General features: G+C 42.6%; 1 protein-coding gene across 5 annotated transcripts in view; it reads left to right on the top strand.

Moving 5' to 3' along the window:
- The window catches only part of AGAP1 (ArfGAP with GTPase domain, ankyrin repeat and PH domain 1), a 549901-nt gene that overhangs the window by 347210 nt on the left and 181614 nt on the right, over positions 1 to 21077 (top strand). For all 5 annotated transcript variants that reach the window (XM_057744262.1, XM_057744263.1, XM_057744261.1 and 2 more), the window contains one exon: positions 17318 to 17486. In XM_057744262.1, coding sequence (XP_057600245.1) covers positions 17318 to 17486 — 169 coding nt within the window. The remainder of the gene's footprint in view (positions 1 to 17317; positions 17487 to 21077) is intronic.

The following is a 21077-nucleotide window of genomic DNA, read 5'->3' as shown; positions in this document are numbered from 1 at the left end:
CTCCAGCTCCACGAAGCCTTGGATTCTGTATGTTGTTGACATTTCTTTGTTTTTTTCCCGTGGACTCGGACTCTGAATTGTCATCAGAATGGTGATATCAGTAAGTTTCTAGTTTCAAAATCAGGCAGAAAAATCCACTTTTTTACTGATGCCAAAATAAAAAAAAAAAAAGAGAGATGCTTTCCTAAGTAGGTATTCTTCTCAAAAGAAATATTTGAAGGTAAAAAGGAAGATACCTTTTGTTGTAAAAAGAATAACTCTTGCCGGTACTCACTGCTGGTGACTGTCATTTAAAACAGCACAGTCCTGGAACTTCCCTGGCAGTCCAGTGGTTAGGGCTCCGTGCTTTCATTGCTGAGGGCCCGGGTTCGATCCCACAAGCTGTAAGGCACAGCCAAAATTTTTTAAAAGTAAAAAATAAAGTAATACAATCCTCTCATAAAATGGGGATGTTTTACTTGAGGATTGAGGATTCTCAAAGAATCGGTCCCTTCAGCCAGCTGCACACCTGTGAAGGTAGACCCCCCCATCTCTTGAGGTGGTGAATTGAGTTACACTCAGAAGAACTCTCCCTTGGTTTCCCCAGAACATTGCAGAAGCCAGACCAGAGGGATAGACGGGCACATTCCAAGCCCAGATTTCCAGATGTAGAACCTTTGAGTCGTGGAATGACTGATAACCCTGAGAAGTCAGGCCTCCCTTTCTTTCTAAGAAGATGACGCCTGGGTGTCCTGGCTGTGTCACACCGCGGCGGTCAGCCTGCTTCATTCTGTGATGAATGATTATGGGACCTTGCTGCCTGTATAAGCCGCAGTGCTGGGAGCCATCCTCAGTCTGTACGATCCTCTCCAGTCTGGCTTCTCGTATTCTGGTCTGATGCTCATCGTGCATGTGGACCTTCATGCCATCTGTCCATGGAAGGTGCTCTCTGATTCCGAGGCGGCCCAGCTGTGCTGTCGCCTCTCGCGTCTGTACCGCCCTGTCTAGTGTAGCCTTACCAAGGGCAAGGACTGTGCCTGGTCCCCCCGTCTGCCCAGGGCTAGTGTGGGCTTGGCACACAGGCCAGACACAGGGGCCACGTGGCAAGGAGCGTGGCCTTACTGGAGTTTCACATCAAGTCTTTACTCCTAGACGGCCTGGGCTCCAAACCTGTCCTTGGTGATCCTGGCTCTGCTTTAAAAATTCTGGTGAGATTGGGATGGAGAAAGCCACCCACATTGCACAACTAGACCCCCCAAATGTAGATTAGCTTACACTGAGGTCGGGAGAGAACACACACACGAGTGGCATTATATAGGTGTCACAAAATCTTAGACCAGTACTGGAGCCCAAAACAAACCATGGAAAGGTATCGGTTAGGAAATAGATTAGCAAAATATATAGATATCAAGGAGCAAAGATCTGGAGCTTTGTGGCAACAAATGAGTGCCTCTCTTCTAGGCTGACTGCCTAGACAGTTTCAAACAAATGGAAAAGGGTTTGTAAACGGTACAACAGGCCATGACGAGTACATCAGACCACAACAGGTGTTTTTGCGAGAGTTTCTCAGACTGGCAGGAGTCAGCTCTGAGACGCACAGGAAGTCCCAAGTGTGCCTGCTGGGCCCGAAGGGATAAGCCCTGTGTGTGGGGCTTGGTCAAGGGTGGGAACAGAAGTTCACATCCTCCAGTCTCCAGCGTTCTCTACTTCCTTGGAAACAACCACAGGCCCTTTATCCTAACACATCAGTTTTGGGGCAGAGCCGGTCTTTCAAGTGCTGTGAGCATCACCTTGAGGACCTGGATGTGTAGATTTGTCCACCTTTTCCAGAGCAGGAACTGAGGCAGCTTAGAGCAGGCGCTTGATGGGAAAGTGTATTATGAAAACAGCCCTCTGTAGCCACGTAGGAACTTAGGCTCTTATGTTTATACACACATGACTCTGGGTGGAACTTCATTTCAAAGCGTTTTGTCTACAGAATGAGATCAAGGAGACTTCATTACCTCCTTCTGTCTTAAAGTTCCTTCCTTCCTTGATTTCTGAGGGATTCCATCAGCTCCCCTCCCCTCCCCCCCTCCCTCCCCCGCCCCGTGTCAATACCTTCTGGTAGCAGGTGGGCAGAAGCAGCCCTGGACCGGGCCCCCTCAGTTGTGGTTTCGGCTCCTGGCACAGCCCCATCCCCGCCGTGGTGGCCTGGGGGTGGCTCTGGGGAGCCCTAGGACTGGGCGGTTCCCTGGAGTCTCTTTCAAGGTGATTGCTCTGCCGGCCTCTCTTCCTCCACCATAGTCCCTGGGAATTCATCAGGAGGACCTCAGAGGTCACACTCATAAAGATGACTTCCCAACCCCTACCTGTCCTGAACTTTCAGAACTGCACATCTTCACGGTTCTCCGAGAGTGGTACCTGCCCTTCACGTCTCCTAAGGCCTGTCCACGCACGGTGCAGAGAAGAGCAAGTCTTCCCAAGATCCTTCACTTCGTATTCCACATCACATGTTGACTTCCTTCCCTCCGCTTGTTCCTTTCAGACGTTCTGTGCTGGACCTCTCCATTCACTTCAGATGGCATCCTCAGTCCCTCGCGGGACCCTCTGGGCCTTACCTGCTCCCTCAGGCTCCCGTCCTCCCTCCCCCGCTGCCACTTCGGTTTTCTTTTAGTTCCTGGCACTGGCTGTGTTCTGGGGGCTCCGGGTCCTAACAAATGCAGTTGTTTCCACCAGGAATGTTCTTTCCTGCCCCTCTCCCTTTTGGTGTCTCACACGTAACTTCCTCTTGGAAGCTTCCTCCTCCGCTAGACCTGTGTGGGCGCCACTGCGGTGTGCCCCCACCTTACTCCCTCAGCTCATTTCTCTGCCTTCTTGTCTCATTTCACGGGCTGATTCTCCCACAAGACTGGGAGCTCCTCGGAGCCAGAGCCCTTTTGGGTCCTGTTGCCTGTGTTTCCCTCACGTCAAGCGGGCGCTGTTTTGTGAAAGGAATGAAGGAACGGGGGCACGATTCGCCGTGCACGTGGCTTGTCCTCACATCCGTAGCTGCAGTTCTGAAGCCATAGGAAAAGAAGTTGCCATGTGATGCTTTCAAGCCACAGAAAAATGTCACAGTCACATCCAAGCTCCATTTCTGCAAAATGAAGAAAGGATCTCTAAGCTTGGACAGGATTTTGAGGGTTTTTTTGTTTTGTTTTGTTTTAATTGTAGTAAAATACACATCACATAAAATTCGCCACCCTTGCCATTTTTTTTAAATTAATTTTATTTATTTATTATTTTTTGGGGGGTACACCAAGTTCAATCATCTGTTTTTATACACATATCCCCGTATTCCCTCCCTCCCTTGACTCCCCCCCCACCCTCCCTCGAGTCCCCCCCACCCTCCCCATCCCAGTCCTCTAAGGCATCGTCCATCCTCGAGTTGAACTCCCTTTGTTATACAACAACTTCCCACTGGCTATCTACTTTACAGTTGGTAGTATAAAAATGGTACTGATGAACTCAGTGACAAGAACAAGGACGCAGGTGCAGAGAATGCACTGGAGAACTCGAGGTTTGGGAGGGGGCAGGGGGTGAAGGGGAAGCTGACACCCTTGCCATTTTTAAGCGTACAGTTCAGGAGTGATAAGGCCGTTCACAGTGTTGTGCGACCATCGCCACCATCTGTTTCCGGAACTTTTTCATCTTGCAGAACTGAAACTCTGTCCGCATTAAACACTAACTGTGAATTCCCTCTCCCCCATTCCCTGGCAGCCACCCTTCTACCTTCTGTTTCTGTGAATTTGACTGAGTACCTCACAGGAGTGGAATCATGTCATATTTATCTTCTTGTGACTGGCTTATTTCACTTAGCATCCTATCTTCAAGGTTCATCCATGTTGTAGCATTTCCTTCCTTTTTAAGGCTGAATGATATTCCATTGTATATGCATACAATACTATTGGCTATATACAGTCCATGGATTCAACCAACTGCAGATCGAAAATATTTAGGAAAAAAATTCCAGAGAGTTCCAAAAAGCAAAACTTGAATTTATCACACGCCAACAACTATTTACATAGCATTTACATCATATTAGGTATTGTAAGGAATCTGGAGATGATTCAAAGTATACAGGAGGGTGTGTGTAGGTTGTATGCAAATACCATGCCGTCTTATATAAGGGACTTGAGCATCTGTGGATTTTGGTGTCCATGGGGGTCCTGGAACCAGGTCCAGGTATGCACACCACGTTCTGTGTACCCATTCCTTTGTGGATCTACACTTGGGTGCTTCCTCCTCCTGGCTATTGTGAATAATGCTGCTGTGAACGTCGGTGTACAAATACCTCTTTGGAGCTTGAGGTTTTAACGTAAAAACTACATTAAACTATTGAGAAGTATTGAGAATGGCTACATTTACAGATGCTCAATGTTAACAAGAGCCCTGGCTGAGAAACACCACAGAGAAATGTGCTGGGCCCAGACATGCACGTGGTGGGTTCTGGAGGTTTAATAACCTGAGTGATGGCCTGGAACCCACTTGGCATGAAAACACCCACCCAGCCTGCCCGCGTGGGCTCTCTCTGTGTTTGTCAAGTGCCCTCCTAAGGTGAGGGAGCCTGTCCCTCTCTGCTCCATAGGTGACCTGGCAAATATTTTTGGCATTCATCCAATGTTCCAGATAGTATGATAAATTATTTTTCCCGTATATCAGTGATTTCAAACCCATGCAATGATACCACCACAGTAGTATAAATATTCTCAGGGAATATCTACAGTTTTTGTTAGCAAAAATGACTACTGAAAAACTCATACCTATTACACATACACAATGTTAGATCCTTTATCGAAGTCTTATTTCTGCCCTAAGGAATTCCTTGTTTATTTTATATAGCCCTCGGGGTTTGAAAGTGTTTAGAGTTATGGATAAAATGGCCAAAATGCAGACTCACCATGGTATACTTGTCTTGATTGTGGATAACAGAGTGACTGTAAGTAGAGCGAGATCAGACAGTCTCCCTGTCTCTATAGAAATTAAACTCCCAGGTAGCCTAGACCCTACCTAACTTATTTTTTTCTACATTGAAAAATTCTTCTACCTTCTTGCTTTTCAAAAAAAAAAAAGTATATATATATATATATATACTTTTGTAAATATACAGATTTATCTATGTAGCTTTCAGATTTGAATAAAGCTTCCAGAGGAGTCTGTGGGACATTGTCAGCAAGCAGCATGATGTTTCATCCTTGTACCCAATCTATATCACTTTGTTTTCCATTTCCGGCCTTTTGCGGGTTACTAATTGTGGCCGAAAATTCTTCAAAAGGTAAATAAATCAAACCCGTCCGTTTTCTTCACTGACAGCAAGTCGCTACGGAGAACTCTCAGTGGGAGAGGTTAGATGTGGGTAATAGTGAAGTGTTCTTTCCCTGCTGCCAAGAAATGGAATTTCATTATTAGACTTTATAAATATGTGCTTCTCCGGTTCTAACCCGGTTGCCAGATGGTTGCTAAGGTGTTGGAAGGAAGGGAGAGGTGGAGATGGAGAGGATGGTTTCTTCTCAGGTGTGCCTGTGGCCCCAAATGGAAACCAATCAAGGTGCGATTTATGTTCATTAAGTGCTTGTCAAAACTGAAAAATTTTCTAATCAACAGCAATCTAGCCGCGGCCCCGTCGATGGCCGGGAGTGCCGCCTCTGCCGCAGCGGCTATTTGCCTGTTACAACTCTAGGCTAAAAATCCGCTGATGATTACATTAGGCTAAGCTGCGAAGTAAATGAACCATATCTTATTTAGGTGCCACGAGCTTCAGTGTAGTCCTGCCCCGCAGGGCACTTGATAGCGTTTTATGGCTTTAAAATTAGTGTAGCTTCCCATTTGCTGCAGGGCGCTGCATGTTATGCCTTTGAACTCAATAAGCAAAGGCAAGGGGGCCTTTTGTTTTTCTCCCTTATTTTTCTCCCTTGCATTTTAGCAGTTTTGTTTTGCATCTTTTCCAGACGGTATTTTGCAATAAAAATGTCTGACTACCCTATACATGCCTCCCCCACCAAAAAAAAAAAAAAAAAAAGAAGGGGGGAGAAAATGAAGAAAAAGTAGAAAATGTCACACATTTGTAGATGACAGTTTTTTCCCCTATGCTGTGAACTGAAAAATAGCTTTGCAGGTCACCCCCCAGCTTATCCTGTCGGAATGGCTGCCTCCAGTGGGGACAACACGCATACTTCAGGAAATGCCCACATAAAATCAGAGGGCAAATATTTCAGTATTTTTATTGGATAAGAACAGTAAGAGCCAACATTTAATAAGGGCTTTGGCATTCTTTCAAGCTCTTTGTATATTATCTCAGTTAATCGTGACAACAAACTCATGAAACAAGAACTATTATTACCCTTATTTTTAAAGATGTGGAAGTTGAGACTTAGGATAATTAAACAGCATGCCCCAAGCCCACGACTTCTAGCAGGCAGGGGCTCCCAGGCACTCTCACTCAGAGACCATCCTCTGGCCTGGAGGAGGCTGTCTTGTGTGGATATCCTTCGTTTAGGAAACCAGAAAACTAGGTTAATCAGTGAATTGACTGCTACTTATTTGAAATGAATCTGATTACTGTACTGTAAGCCACCTTGTTGGCCGATAAGCAGCATTGGAAAACAGAATCACTCCTAAAAAAACAATGCATCAGGAAGAAAATAAACAATGAGACTGCTAGACAGGCCTAGTGAAAGTTTTGAAATTAGAAGAAGTACTTACATTTTGTGATGGGCAAAAACTGAAGTGGGAATTTTTCTGTCCTATGTTGGGTCAAATGGTAGAAGAAAAGGCTTAGCCATCATTAGTGTCCTCTGAAGACAGATGTGTGTGCTCTTATGTCCTAAAAATCTGTTTAAGTGCTTTATGTTCTAGCAGATTCATCCCAAGAAGTCTGAAGTTTTAAAGAGGTGCAAATAGATCTAATTACCATTATGTTGAACACTCCTACACAACTCAGAATTTCCAAGATCTAACTACTGGTCCAGTTGTTTCAAGCCATATTTAATTATTAAAATGGTCACAGAGCCAAGGAATGGGGCTGGCTCCTTGAAGTTCATTGCCGTGAACTTCCACTCATGCTTGCCTCTGGAAGAGACCTGCATATCCGACACAGTCATTTTGTACAAGTTAGGTCTGAGCACGCATGGGTTACAACTGGGTAATATTCAATTTAACCTAAAATGAGAAAAATCTTTCTTGCAGTGTAAAGCTCAATATACTAGGTCAGTCAAGACAGATACAATCAAGAAGCAAAAGGTATATTCATAATTCAATGTGGAATTTTCTGCTATTTTGATTTATATTAATTTAACCTGTCCCCCTGGGCTAATGTTGGACTTGAGGCCACACGTGTTGGATGCCAGCCACTGTAGCACACGCACTGGAGAGGTCTGCCCCACCGCTATGGTATCGAGCTACCCGTGATACACGAAGGGTGCCACCATTGACCCTCACGGTGCTTCACCAGCTTTCTCTGTTACCATGTCTTGGGTAATTACCCAGATGCAATAAAGCCTTTGTTTAGAATCAGGTGTCCTAAGCATTGCCTTTGCCTTAGTCGCCAGTAGGCATCCAATTTACCAGGTACCTTTTTCCTTTGGAGGCAACAGGTCACGCTGACATGCACTGGTCAAGTAGTCTTTCTGAAACACTGGAATTCTGTTGGCTGTCTTGGGAAACCAAACTGATTCTCATAAGGTTTTTCTCTTTGAAGCTGCCTCCTACCTTGCTATTGTAACTCTGATCCTTTGGAGAGAAGGAGAAATTGTCTTCTTTGAGATATGTGATCTGAAAGGATGTGGCCAGGAGATTTCTCATAGTTTTACGATTTTTTTTCATAATATTTTTAGGGTGTCACTTCCCTCTGTGCCTGTGACTATATATGAGGCTATTGTTTACTATTCATATGTGTTGGACTTGCGTGTTTGCGTGGTCTCTTTGAAGGGATGGTATTATATATGTCTTTATAGATGCGTTTCCTTTGAAAATAGTATTAAGTGGAGTTTGGGAATAGCAGAGCATCTGACAATGCCTTCTCTTACGTACTTTCTTTTGAGCCCAGAAGTAAGGGTTTTTAAAAATAGAATTTATACAAACTACTGTTCCTCTTGAACCTGGACACCTTCATGAAGTGTAGTGAAAACAGGAAAGACTGAGTTATTCCTCTTCTCCAGGAGAAGACAGACAAGTCTGCAGACCATTTCTTTTCCTTTTTTTAAAAAATTAATTTATTTATTTTATTTATTGGCTGTGTTGGGTCTTCGTTTGCTGCATGTGGGCTTTCTCTAGTTGTGGAGAGTGGAGGCTACTCTTCATTGCAGTGTAAAGGCTTCTCAGTGCAGTGGCTTCTCTTGTGGAGCGTGGGCTCTAGGTGCGTGGGCTCAGTAGTTGTGGCACATGGGTTCAGTAGTTGTGGCTCATGGGCCCTAGAGCACAGGCTCAGTAGTTGTGGTGCGTGGGCTTAGTTGCTCCATGGCATGTGGGATCTTACCGGACCAGGGCTCGAACCTGTGTCCCCTGCATTGGCAGGCGGAATCTTAACCACTGCGCCACCAGGGAAGCCCAGCAGACCATTCCTCATATCTGCACAGGCCCAGCTGTGATGCTCCTCCCCAAGTTATTTGCATAAAATCACACACGCCCAGAGCCCTTGGCTATTTTGTGAACATCAAGCTAGACTGGTGGGTCTCAAACCTTTTGGCCTTAGGGCCCCTTTACCTTCCTAAAAATTGGGGAGTCTCAAAGAGCTTTTGTTTCTATTAATGTTTATCATGGGAGAAATTAAAACTGAGAAAAAATTAATATTCACATAATTCATTTAAAATAATAACTCACCCATCACATATTAGTGCATAAATAACATTTTTTAATGAAAAAGATATTTTCCAAAACAAAAGGAGATCATGAGTAGAGTAGCATTGTTTTCCATTTTTTCATAGCTCTTTGATTTCAGTTCAGAAAGCTACACTGTCATTTCTACTTCTGCCTTCAGTCTGTTGTGACATGTCGTTTTGGTTAAAGTATGTGAAGAAGCTCTCAGAGATATTTAGTTGGAAGTGGGGGAGTATTTTTTTTTATTTCAAGTGTGCTTTAAAATATTATTTTATTGAGGTATAGTTAATTTGCAATGCTGTGTTAATTTCTGCTGTACAGCAAAGTGATTCAGTTATACATATATACACATTCTTTTTCATATTCTTTTCCCCTGTGGTTTTGAATATAGTCCCTGTGCAGTAGGACCTTTTTGTTTATCCATTCTATATATAATAGTTTGCATCTGCTAACCCCAACCTCCCAGTCCCTCCGTCTCCCATCCCCCTCCCCCTTGGCAACCACAAGCCTGTTCTTTATGACTGTGAGTCTGTTTCTGTTTTGTAGGTAAGTTCATTCGTGTCATATTTTAGATTCCACCTATAAGTGATATCATATCTTTCTGACTTCACTTAGTATGATAATCTCTAGGTACATCCATGTTGCTGCAAATGACATTAATTCATTCTTTTTTTATGGCTGAGTAATATTCCATTGTATATATGTGCCACATCTTCTTTATCCATTCATCTGTTGATGAATATTTAAGTTGTTTCCATATCTTGGCTACTGTAAATAGTGCTGCTATGAACATTGGCATGCATGTGTCTTTTTGAATAATAGTTTTATCTGGATGTATGCCCCAGGAGTGGGATTGCTGGATCATATGGCAACTCTATTTTTAGGTTTTTGAGGAACCTCTGGACTGTTTTCCATAGTGGCTACACCAATTTATATTCCCACCAACAGTGTAAGAGGCTTGAGCAGTACCTTAATATCCATTTCAGATCACTGTGGATGTTCTTCTTGGATACTACACCAAAACTGGGCATGTGACAGTTTATTAAAGCTTAGGAATTCACTGAATTTTTCCTTCTTACTACATTAAAATCCAGTGACCTGCCTTGCACTTTAAATGATCTTATATCCAGGCATGTGACACTGTGTGTCAGTCATTTCAAAAAGCTTGTTTAACTGAGGTGTGCAGATTTCCAAATGCTGATAGTTTTCATCAAGTAACTCCCCAAACTACATTCATTAATATCACCACCAGTCTTGCCAGAAAAGTCTCCAGGTATTTGGAAGGTGTCAAGCTCATGGTGAGAGACACAAGTTTTCAAAATTCTCATTGTCACTGGAAAGCTCAAATTCTATCACTGGCCACAAATACTGCCAGCTGCTTTCCTTACAGTACTTTGTTCATTTTCAAGAGAATATCTGCCACACACCCAAGACTGAATCACCATCGTTAATGTCTGACATAGTCATTCTTTCAAGCAGAAGAGTTGCCCCAGCAAACAAGTGACAAATTCAGCTTGTGAATGAAACCCTTAGGGAAGAGCTTTTCTGCCCAGGCCGGTCAGCCTTCACAGTGCAGCAGAAATATTTATGTGTACTTGCCTTGGCATCCCCGGGAGATGTACACGCTCAAAGGTTAGAATTTCTTTAAATCAGTAGATTTTCGGGTATTGTTTGTTTTTTTAATTGTTGTTGTTGCTTGTTTGTTTATTAAGCACGTCCTTGGGTGAAACTGTTGTCTGTCGGTTGGTTGGTATTTAGAGAGCATGGTGATCAGTGAAGTAATGACAGTGTACAGAGTACAGCGTGGTTACCATTGCCGCCATTCACGCTGAGGAGTCAGCAGTATTTATCACCCACATGGCTTTTGCACCATCGAAGCATATTTCAACACAGTGAAAAAGCGAATGATGTCTTGGGATTGTTTTGAAAATAGTGTCAAACTTGTGAAGCCCCTGATAGGGTGTTGAGGACCACACTTTGAGGATTGCTGAACTTAGATTATGCAGAGAGAAAACACTCAAGTAGATTAGCTGTGGCAAAAAGACCAAAGCCAGCATCAGTATGTCCTAACAGTTATCTCATTTAGACAAAATATTAGTGATAGAAAGTAGTAAATTTCTCAACATTATATATATTTAGAAACCAGAACTTATTGATAAAACCTAATTGGGACAAAGATGTCTATACTTTTTTCCATCATTTAATTATAGAAATGAGGGGTCTTAATGCCTTTAAAAAGTATATGTAAAATTGGAGTGATATTGATTGCCTTTTAGAGCTGTGTGTTTTATTCTGATGATCTAATCTTGAGATGCCAATCACATCATTGATGCATTTAGGTTTAGCTTTAAGATCTTGTTAACTGCTTTTTGGTACCCTGTGAACACATGAAGCAAACCATCTTTCACCAGACAGCCAAAGGTAACAAAAGGATGGGAGGCAGTGAGAATCAATATAGTAAGAATATTTTTAGGGACTATTGATGGATTGCTGTATTTTGAGCTTAACTTCAAGTGCCAAATGCCCCAGAGCTGACTAAGATGAACTCACCATTTACTGAGAACTGTAGGCCATCACGCACACAGAGGGCTCTGGGATGGCCAAGTTCTCTTGGCCATTTGGGGAGAACTCCTGTGGGGTGTTTTTAGGAAGCTCGTGCAGTATTTTGATGAGAACTTGGTACCACTCTTCTTGCTGGACCTCAGTGGTATCCAGTGGTGACCTCCCAGTCCTGGTAACAGGTAACCGTGAGATTTAAGGACATCACCATTACAGCAGCAAATCCATTAATTCTCGAATCAGGAGGGATCTGGTAACACCCACCGAGACGCTAAGGACTCCACGCCCTCTCCCAAGGCAGCCCCACAGAAGGTGGGAGCCACGTCGAGCTGTGCTTCTGTCAGCAAGCTGAAAGCTGTGGGTCCCTGACACGGCTCTCAATTGCTAGCAGGTTCCTCTCACTGCACCTCATTTGCATCTGGGACATCAATTAGCATGTTTGTTGAGGCTAATTGAATGAAACTCAATCATAGCTCTTAATTGCTTGACTATGTGAAAAGAAATCACATTAATGCAGCTAATTAAGTGTACGGCAATAGATGCAACATAATTAGGAGGAAAATGTAAAAAACAAGGGATGGCAAAGGTGCAGGAGCGGGGTGGCAGGGGGACGCGGTGCACCGTTACATAGCGTCATCCACACGGTTGGGGACGCGTCTCTCTGCTCCGGCGCCTGCTTGCAAAAAATAATCCACGCGATGAGCACGGACAACTTGAGAAGAAAAATGCAAATAGGTTTGCAATTACTACTTTTTCAAGCTGTTGAGGGGCAGGAGATGGCACCTCTGGGGGGCCTGGCTCTTGAGTGGGCCCCGGGGACTTGTTAAGTGCTGTTTAAAAGTACTTGGCTTTGAATTACCCTCGTGCCTTGTTAAAGGGTTTTTTTCCCCTTTTATCCTCCATCAGCATTTTCTACAAGGAACATGGAGAAGGGTTGTATCTGTAACATTTGCATATCAAAATCACGCTCGCTGGCTTTCTTTCACCCTGCGAGGTCCCTACTTCAGACCATCAGGCTATCAGGCTGCACGTCCCACTTCTGAGGAGGCGACACTGTTTAGTGGTCGTAGCTTTTAATTCCTCAAGTACCAAGCTGGGGAGAGATGAAAAGGATAGTTCTTTCAAAAACAGAAAACCCAGTGTTATTTCTCTTGGGAGAAGCTAGAAGCCACAGACTCGTGTATCCACCTGTTTCCGAAACACCGAGCTGAAAGAATTTTAGGGATTAGGAAATGCATCTTGTAATGTTTTCATAAATTTTAGTGGCTTGAAATTTAAGAATTGCCAAACTTATATTCTGATTTTCTTAAGAACTCGTCCTTCTGCACTTTCAGCGCCTAACTCAGGCAGGAAAACAGATCCCCCAGCCCATGCTGAGCCAAAGATAAATGGGTCCCATCGCTGCATTCAAATCCAGAGAGCCGACACTTTGTACATTTCTATAATAATTTAAAATAAAATATCCTGGTTATTGTATGTTAAAACATGCCTATTAAAACAGAGACCATGCTGAGGCTTAGTCACTCTCTGATTAGCCTCATTTTAGAGCCCATAAGCCATAAATGCTCAATTACACTCCTGTTATTGTATTTTAATTTGTTAAGAATTGGCATTAAAGAAGAAAGTTATAGCAAGTTGATATTTTTAAAGGAGTAACTATGCAAGAAGGGATTCATTATTTACAAGCATTAACTTTGCTTTTGAAACTTGGGTTTGCCTATTTTGGGTAAATATTAATGGAAGTAAATGAAAGATGCTTAAGAACAACCTTTTTTTTTTTTTTAATGACCTTGACTCTTGGTCCTGTACTAACCAAAGGTCACTTCCTTCTTCCATGTGCCTTTTTGTTGGCCATCCTTGTGATGAGCTTGGTCATGAGACTTCTATATTTCCTCCAATGCGCCTTATCCTTCAGCCTAATTTAATGATAATAACTTTCTTTCCATCCTTTGTCCTCATCCTTTCAAAACCACAACTTTTTTCATAGTAGATTGTACTGGCTGGGGAGTGGTGGGGAAGGGGGCAGTCAACGCATCTTGACTTTCAAGTAGAGTCTTTTGTCTGTTCTGAGCTAGACACAGCCTACCGCTTCTCTAAACCCGTGCTGACTCTTCTCTTAGGTGCCTGTGGCCGACCCTGGCAGATGTTCCTTGCTGAGCTGCCCTGGGAGATTAAATGCACAGCTGGGCAGCCAGGGGTGCACTGGCACCTCTGCTCCCTGCTTCCCCAGCTGGCTGCATACATGCTGATGCAGGTGCTTCTCTCTGGATGGTTTATCATTGGAGAGGAAGGCCCAGCCTTGCCCCCATGAAGGAGCTGGTCTGAATTTGCCCCCACTGTGGTGCAGCTTCTGATCCTTTCTGTGTTTGTCTTCAGTCCCATGTTCCTCCTGATTTTAACCTTGGCTTTTTGAGCTTTTGTTCTGCACTAGGAATTGGCCATTTGAGGTCTGTCCTTAGGAAGTCACCCTAGACCCTGCAGCGTCTTCTCCTCCTAGGCTGGTGCTTGGCGAACCTTCCAGGGTTCTGGAATCTCCATCACAAGGGCCTCTTCACATTATGGAATTTCTCTTCCATCCCTTCCTCCTAGGTTGAGAATTCTCCCACTGACATTCTTGAGTCTGGGGTAGCTCCCATGTGGCCACAACTCCAGCTGCTTGGGTTTTGGTTGAGGTCCGACACTCAGAGCTGGCCCTCCCTCCTACAGATGCTGGAGAGAGGACAGTTCTCTCTGTCCCAGTGACCCACATGTGGCTTCTTTCCCAAGTGTTGGAATCTTGTACTCTGAGTTCCTTTTTGTGCCATAACTTCTGTCAGCAAACTTCCCACTTGTGGCTAAACCAGTGACTACTTCTCAATCCCTTCACCTCCTGGGATATGAATGTTGTCTTGCAATTAAAAGAAGCCACTGGGATAACAGGGCAGACAGCAGTATCAAGCGGTATCAGCAGTATTTCGTCTTGTGGAACTGAAAACCACAGCCACAGAAAGACAGAGAAAATGAAAAAGCAGAGGACTTTGTACCAGATGAAGGGACAGGATAAAAACCCAGGAAAACAACTAAATGAAGAGGACATAGGCACCCTTATAGAAAAAGAATTCAGAATAATGATAGTGAAGATGATCCAGGACTTTGAAAAAAGACTGGATGCAAAGATCGAAAAGTTTACCAAAGACCTAGAAGAATTAAAGAGCAAACAAACAGAGATATGCAACACAACAACGGAAATGAAAAATACACTAGAAGGAACCAAGAGCAGATTAACTGAGGCAGAAGGGCGAATAAGTGACCTGGAAGACAGAATGGTGATAATCACTGATGTGGAAAAGAAGAAAGAAAAAAGAATGAAAAGAACTGAAGACAGGCTAAGAGACCTCTGGGACAATGTTAAAGGCACCAGTATTCTCATTATAGGGGTCCCAGAAGGAGAAGAGAGAGAGAAAGGACCCGAGAAAATACTGGAAGAGATTCTAGTTGAAAACTTCCTAATATGGGAAAGGAAATAGCTACCCAAGTGCAGGAAGTGCAGAGAGTCCCAGGCAGGATAAACCCAAGGAGAAACACGCCAAGACATATAGTAGTCAAGCTGACAAAAATGAAAGACAGAGAAATGTTATTAAAAGCAACAAGGGAAAAACGACAAATAACATACAAGGGAACTCCCATAAGGTTAACAGCTGATTTCTCAGCAGAAACTCTGCAAGCCAGAAGGGAGTGGCATGATATATTTCAAGTGATGGAAGGGAAGAACCTACAACCAAGAATACTCTACCCAGCAAGGATCTCATTCAGATTCGATGGAGAAATCCAAAGCTTTACAGACAAGCAACAACTAAGAGAATTCAGCAGCACCAGACCAGCCCTACAACAAATGCTAAAGGAACTTCTCTAAGTGGGAAACATAAGAGAAGGACCTACAAAAACAACAACAAAACAATTAAGAAAATGGTAATAAGAACATATATATCGATAATTACCTTGAATGTAAATGGACTAAATGCACCAACCAGAAGACACAGACTGGCTGAATGGATACAAAAACAAGACCCATATATATGCTGTCTTGAAGAGACCCACTTCAGACCTAGGGACATATACAGACTGAAAGTGAGGGGACAGAAAAAGATATTCCATGCAAATGGGAATCAAAAGAAAGCTGGAGTAGCAGTAGTCACATCAGATGAAATAGACTTTAAATAAAAAATGTTACAAGAGACAAGAAAGGACATTACATAAAGATCAAGGGATCCATCCAAGAAAAGGAGATAATAATTATAAATATATATGCACCCACTATAGGAGCTCCCCAATACATAAGGCAAATGCTAACAACTATGAAAAAGGAAATGCAAGGCAGAAATATAGACACAGATGTAGAGAACAAGCAATGGACACCAAGTGGTGAAAGCAGGGAGGGTTGTGGGGGGATGAATTGGGAGATTGGGATTGCCATATGTACATTACTAATGGGAAAAAGAATATCAAGTTGTACACTTTAAATATGTACAGTTTATTGTATGTCAATTGTATCTCAATAAAAGTTATTTAAAAAAAAAAAACCAGAAGCCACTGGAGTCCTCTCATCTTCCCTAGCACCTTCTGTGCACTCTGAAGTTTCCGAGGTACACCTGGCTTTCCTGGTCCTGCAGGCTGTGGCCTCTGACCCGTGCACTTTGATGCTAGACCTTCATTGAGTTCTCTATCTGTATCTGTTGACTCTATTGATTGGCAGTTGTAAAGAAACAGCTTGCTTCTCCAACCTCCCTGGGTCCCTTGCAGCCCACACACCAGCTTGTTTGGCAGTTCTTCTAAAATTAGATTGACCTATACTTTATTGTTTATACTAAATACAAATTTATTGGTGTTTCCCTTTATATCCTAAAAGGAATCCACCAAGATTCTGCCAAGGAAGGAATCTGTTTATTTCATTTCCTGGTTAATCTTAAAACACTTGAGATATTATTTACCCAAGAGTGATTCAGATAGACCATATTCTTTCTTCATGTTGACTTAATGATGTGTCTGCAGAGACAAGGGGGCTCATTGCCCCCCCCCCCAAAAAAAATGCATGAAAGGGTCAATAACTCCTAATTTGCCAAGAGGCCCCTCACCCTGGCTCTCAGTTGTCTTCTCCTCTTTCCCCACCCAGCAGCTGATTCTTAAATATTGTTTTCCTCCATATTGAATTAGGTGACAGCACAAAGAATTCACTGGGTACCTAGACTTCCCTTTAATTCCGTGATAACTGCTAGTCATTCATCTCCAAAGCATAGACAACAGCAGGATACTTTGTCTGAGTACAGTGAATCACTTGGAGAAACATAATACTTGAGTACAAATAATGTGCTATCTGCTTTAACATCCAGCTCTTGTTCATCCATTTGTGATCTCCATGTTTTTTCAGCACCATACCACTGACCCCTCAGGCATCTTCCTGGTCCTGAACAAAATGTTTGACCTCTTACTTAAGAGTTTTCACCTGAGTTCCCAGCAGACAACTTTAGTCTTACTTAGATGTCTAATATATCGCCATCGGAGACAAAAAGGTCATTACAAAATAGCTCCTACTCCATGGAATTTTACCTAAAACTTACAGGAAGAGCCCAGGTTCCTAATGTACCATCTAATAAGCAGCAGCTCACAAAATAGGATTTCCTGTCTGTACTTATTTTCTCCAGCTGGTTTCTTGTTCTGGATAGATGCATAGGCTGTGTCTCCTGTATTTCCAGGGCCTGGGTTAGTTCAGGACACAGAGGCAGAGCTGATTGCAGTGTAATGATGATGCCACCAGGACAAAACAGATCAAAACCTCCTTATTTTTAAGCACTTGCCACCGTAGAAGGGTCATAGGATTACAACTCATGGTGTCTAATAGAACCTCTTGTCCTAGATTGTAAAAGATCTTCGTTTTAATCTCTTTTGGATGTTTAACATTTTTGAACAGGATTACATGCAGAATGTTCATGGCAAAGAGATTGATCTTCTGAGAACCACTGTGAAAGTCCCAGGGAAGAGGCCCCCCCGAGCCACATCGGCCTGTGCACCCATCTCCAGCCCGAAAACCAATGGCCTGTCCAAGGACATGAGCAGCTTGCACATCTCACCAAATTCAGGTAAGCTCACAGCCAACGTGTGCAACAAATCAGCACAATGGCGGCGATGGGTGGTCCTGGCTGGAGGACAGTGCTGAGCTTCTGGGGTTAAGTGGAGACTTTAACCATTAAGGTTGTAGACTAAGGTTGACAAGTCTCACCTCTTCTGTGGATGATGGCTTCACATACACCCTTGGGTTCCAAGACCACCAACAAACAAACTGTGGCACTTTGAGTCACAGCCACACAAACCACTAGGCTTCACCCGGACTGGGTGGTTGAAAGTCATGTTTTACACATGATGGAGGATTTAAGGGCTTTCTAAAAAACATGAATTCATTGTTAAAGTGTCAAGGATTACTCTTAATTAAGTTGTAGTGACTGTGCATAGAAAAATGGAAAAGCCATTTGGAGCAAGATTTAAAGGAAACCACTGGACTTGTATAAAATTCAGATTCTTTCAGTTTTCTATTGTAACTGTAATGTCGTTCTTCAGCACAGTTTTGGTTTTCTTTATTCTCTTTTAAAGGAGAATTTGTCTTTCATTCAGCATCAGAGAAAGTTAGTGCTTTCTCAGAATAGGTGTGTTGAGAAATTCCTGGCCTCGGCGTGCAATGCAAGCTGTTCAGAGTGTCATGCTTTGTCTTTGTTTAAGAGTCTTGGCAAACTGCTCTGGCTTTTACCTTCCCATGATTGCATATCAGAGAAAAGGTGGTAAGACCTGCTTAAGTCTTCCACTGACAAACTCAAACTCCTTCAACATATGGAATCCCTTCACAGATTTCAGTTGTTTCCTTTCTTGTCTCCAACCTACATCTGATCTTCTCAAAATAGGTTTCTGTTCTGCAGTCATTCCTGGCATATGTCTTCTTAGAGACGCTGCCTTTTTTCCTTTTTGAAATGTTACATGCTTTTAAAGAGGAATGATGGTGACCCCACAGTTCTATGGTGTGAATGACATTTTTTAACAAAAGGAGGGTGATAACAAGGGGACAGAATTTGGGGTCCACCAGCCTGGGTCCTACTGCCTGGTGCTGTGTGGTATTGAGCAGGTAACTGAGCCATGTTTTACATTAGGCTGATCTTGCCTGGCCTGCCCATGTCACAAAGGTGTGATAATGGGGCTGCAGGAATTCATAGAGCACAATACAAACATCAGCGCCTGTTACTGGTCAAAATAAAACTGGGCTTTCTGATAACAGAAACATTAGTTCATTCCGGAAAGGAGATAAGGTTACTTTATGTGGTCTCATGACCTGCTGACCTTCCTTCCAAGAGATACATGAATTTTTCTTTTCTGGATGGTGTGCTAATACTATGGGATGGAAAGAGAGAAAAGTGCCCAAGAAAGAAAACTTTTCTATAGTGAATAAAAAGCTAATGTCTTCATTAATTTATTTATTTGTTCAAAAAGTACTTATTGAGCACCTTTTCTGTGCCAGGAATTGTGCATTCTGTGGGTCCGGAGTCCCTGACTTCCAGAACTTCTGTGTGAGGTAGTCACCCTATGACCAGCTTTCCACTTTGGCCTTCTAACCATCACGTTACATCTATCCGTTTATTTATTTGAGTCAACAAGCATGTATGAAGTTTCTAATGTGTGCTGGTCACTGCTCTGAGCTCTGGGGGTACAGAAAAATGAGGCATAATCCCTGCCCTCCAGAATCTCACCCTCTGGGAGAGGTAGGAAAGATGAGTCCATACAGTGCATCAGCTCATAGGAGGGGCACATAAAGGGGGTGTGAAGGCCCAGGGTGGTGTGCTTGGCTCCACCCCAGGGGGTGGACCAAGGCTTCAGGGCTTGGGGGATGCCTGTGCGGGGTGTGAAGAGAGGATGGGAACTTGCCAGGCATATCAGATGAAGGAAGAGTCCTGATGATTTGAAGAAGTTTTGGCTATGTGGGATTTGGAGTGTGAATGTCATCTTGAGATTTGTGTTTTGGGGGCTTAACTGCCACTTACTGTCCTAAGGAGAAGGTAATGTTTGATAACAAATAGAAAATACAAGATGCAATATAAACCTTATCATATCCCCAGAGGAGGTTATGTCATGTGCCTCTGCTAAGGATTGAGTTTTCAATGCCCAGTTGCTTTCTCGTTAAGGTTCTTGCTTTGGGGTGAATGGAAGAGTTTGGGGCATGATTGAAATCCTGTTTCCATGGTCACACCCTTGGTTTATTACAGCACATCCTTTCAACCCTAAGCTGGGTAAATCCCCATTCAAGGAGCCTGGTAGATGTTTCATCTTCTTTGGATCACAAGTAGGGACTTAGAAGTAGGAATATGATGTCTGCAGAAGCACAGCACCACTTTGGGGAAAAAAGTGCCTCATGGTCACAGCAGTGCTCAGGGATGTGATGCCCTCGGCTAAGCCTGTGCGTGACATCATTGGCTGGTGTCCAGCAAGAGTGACCTCTGCCCTGTTGTTCATAGAACTTTTTCACGTGAGGAATTCCAACTCAGCAAATTTAATTCGAAGTAAATCGATGCTACTTTTAAGTGATGGATTTTTAGCCAAAAATAGGTATTAGTTATTTTAGAGCTGTTTGGCAAAGATCTTAACATGCTACTTAACCTTATCTTTCACTCTCAACTCATTTGAATTCTGCCATTTTGTTTTAGATCTCTGTATTAACTGGGCGTCTTTGTTTCTTTTTAGCTTTTATCTTTTTCATTCATTTTCTATCTCAATGTTATTGAATCAGATCAGTGTTATATGCCTTCCCTTCTAGTCACTTTTTCATTCTCATAAACCTGATACACACTTGTACCTAAATTTTTGTATGTTAACTTATTAATGTCTTAGAATAAACGTCCATAGGCGACGTGACTCAGCCAATGGATATAAACATTTATATTTATAAGAGCTTGGTACATATTTCCAAATTCCTTTCTAAAAAGGTTTTATATAATACCCTTCTACCCATAAAGTTGAGTGCTCATTTCACTGCTACACATTTTTAGAATCTGTGCTGATCTGTAAGCAAAAATATCTCGTGTTTCATTGATTTGGATTTCTTCACTTAGTAGTGAGGTTGAACAGCTTATGTGTTTATTAGTTGTGTGTGTTTCTTATGTTGTAATTGTGTAGATGTATCCTTTGCCTGTTGTTACACTAGGTGCTTGTCTTTTGCGTATTGACACGTAAGAACTCTTTGTAAATTAAGGATATTAACACTTCGTAATATATTTTGCAGATATTTTCCCAGTTTACTATTTGCTTTTTGAATTTTATGGTCTTACTTACATATAGAGGTTCCCTCTCTTTATTCTCTAATCAAGTCATAAGATTTGTACTTCTGTAGTTTCTATTTTAGATATTTAGAAAGCTTTTAATAATCCTGAAATAAGATCATAATTCATATGTGCATTTCAGAGTTTTATAATTTTATTGTTGTTCCTTTTCCCCATTTTTATATTTAACCTCTAATCCGCCTTTAATTTGTTTGGTTCTGTTATATGTAATAGGAAATCTAGTTTTTATTCAAATGTATAACTAATTGTCCTTTTTCTCTTTGTTATTTCCTTTTCCTGTTGATTCTCTTTGTCACCTTTCTTGTACAACTAGCTCATTTAATCCAGTTAGCTATGTTTCTGGGCTTGAAAATTTAT

This window comes from Hippopotamus amphibius, chromosome 8, assembly GCF_030028045.1.
Source record: "Hippopotamus amphibius kiboko isolate mHipAmp2 chromosome 8, mHipAmp2.hap2, whole genome shotgun sequence".
Taxonomy (NCBI): Eukaryota; Metazoa; Chordata; class Mammalia; order Artiodactyla; family Hippopotamidae; genus Hippopotamus; species Hippopotamus amphibius.
The sequence above is the reverse complement of the archived record's forward strand: the minus strand, read 5'-3'. Positions and strand labels throughout refer to the sequence as shown.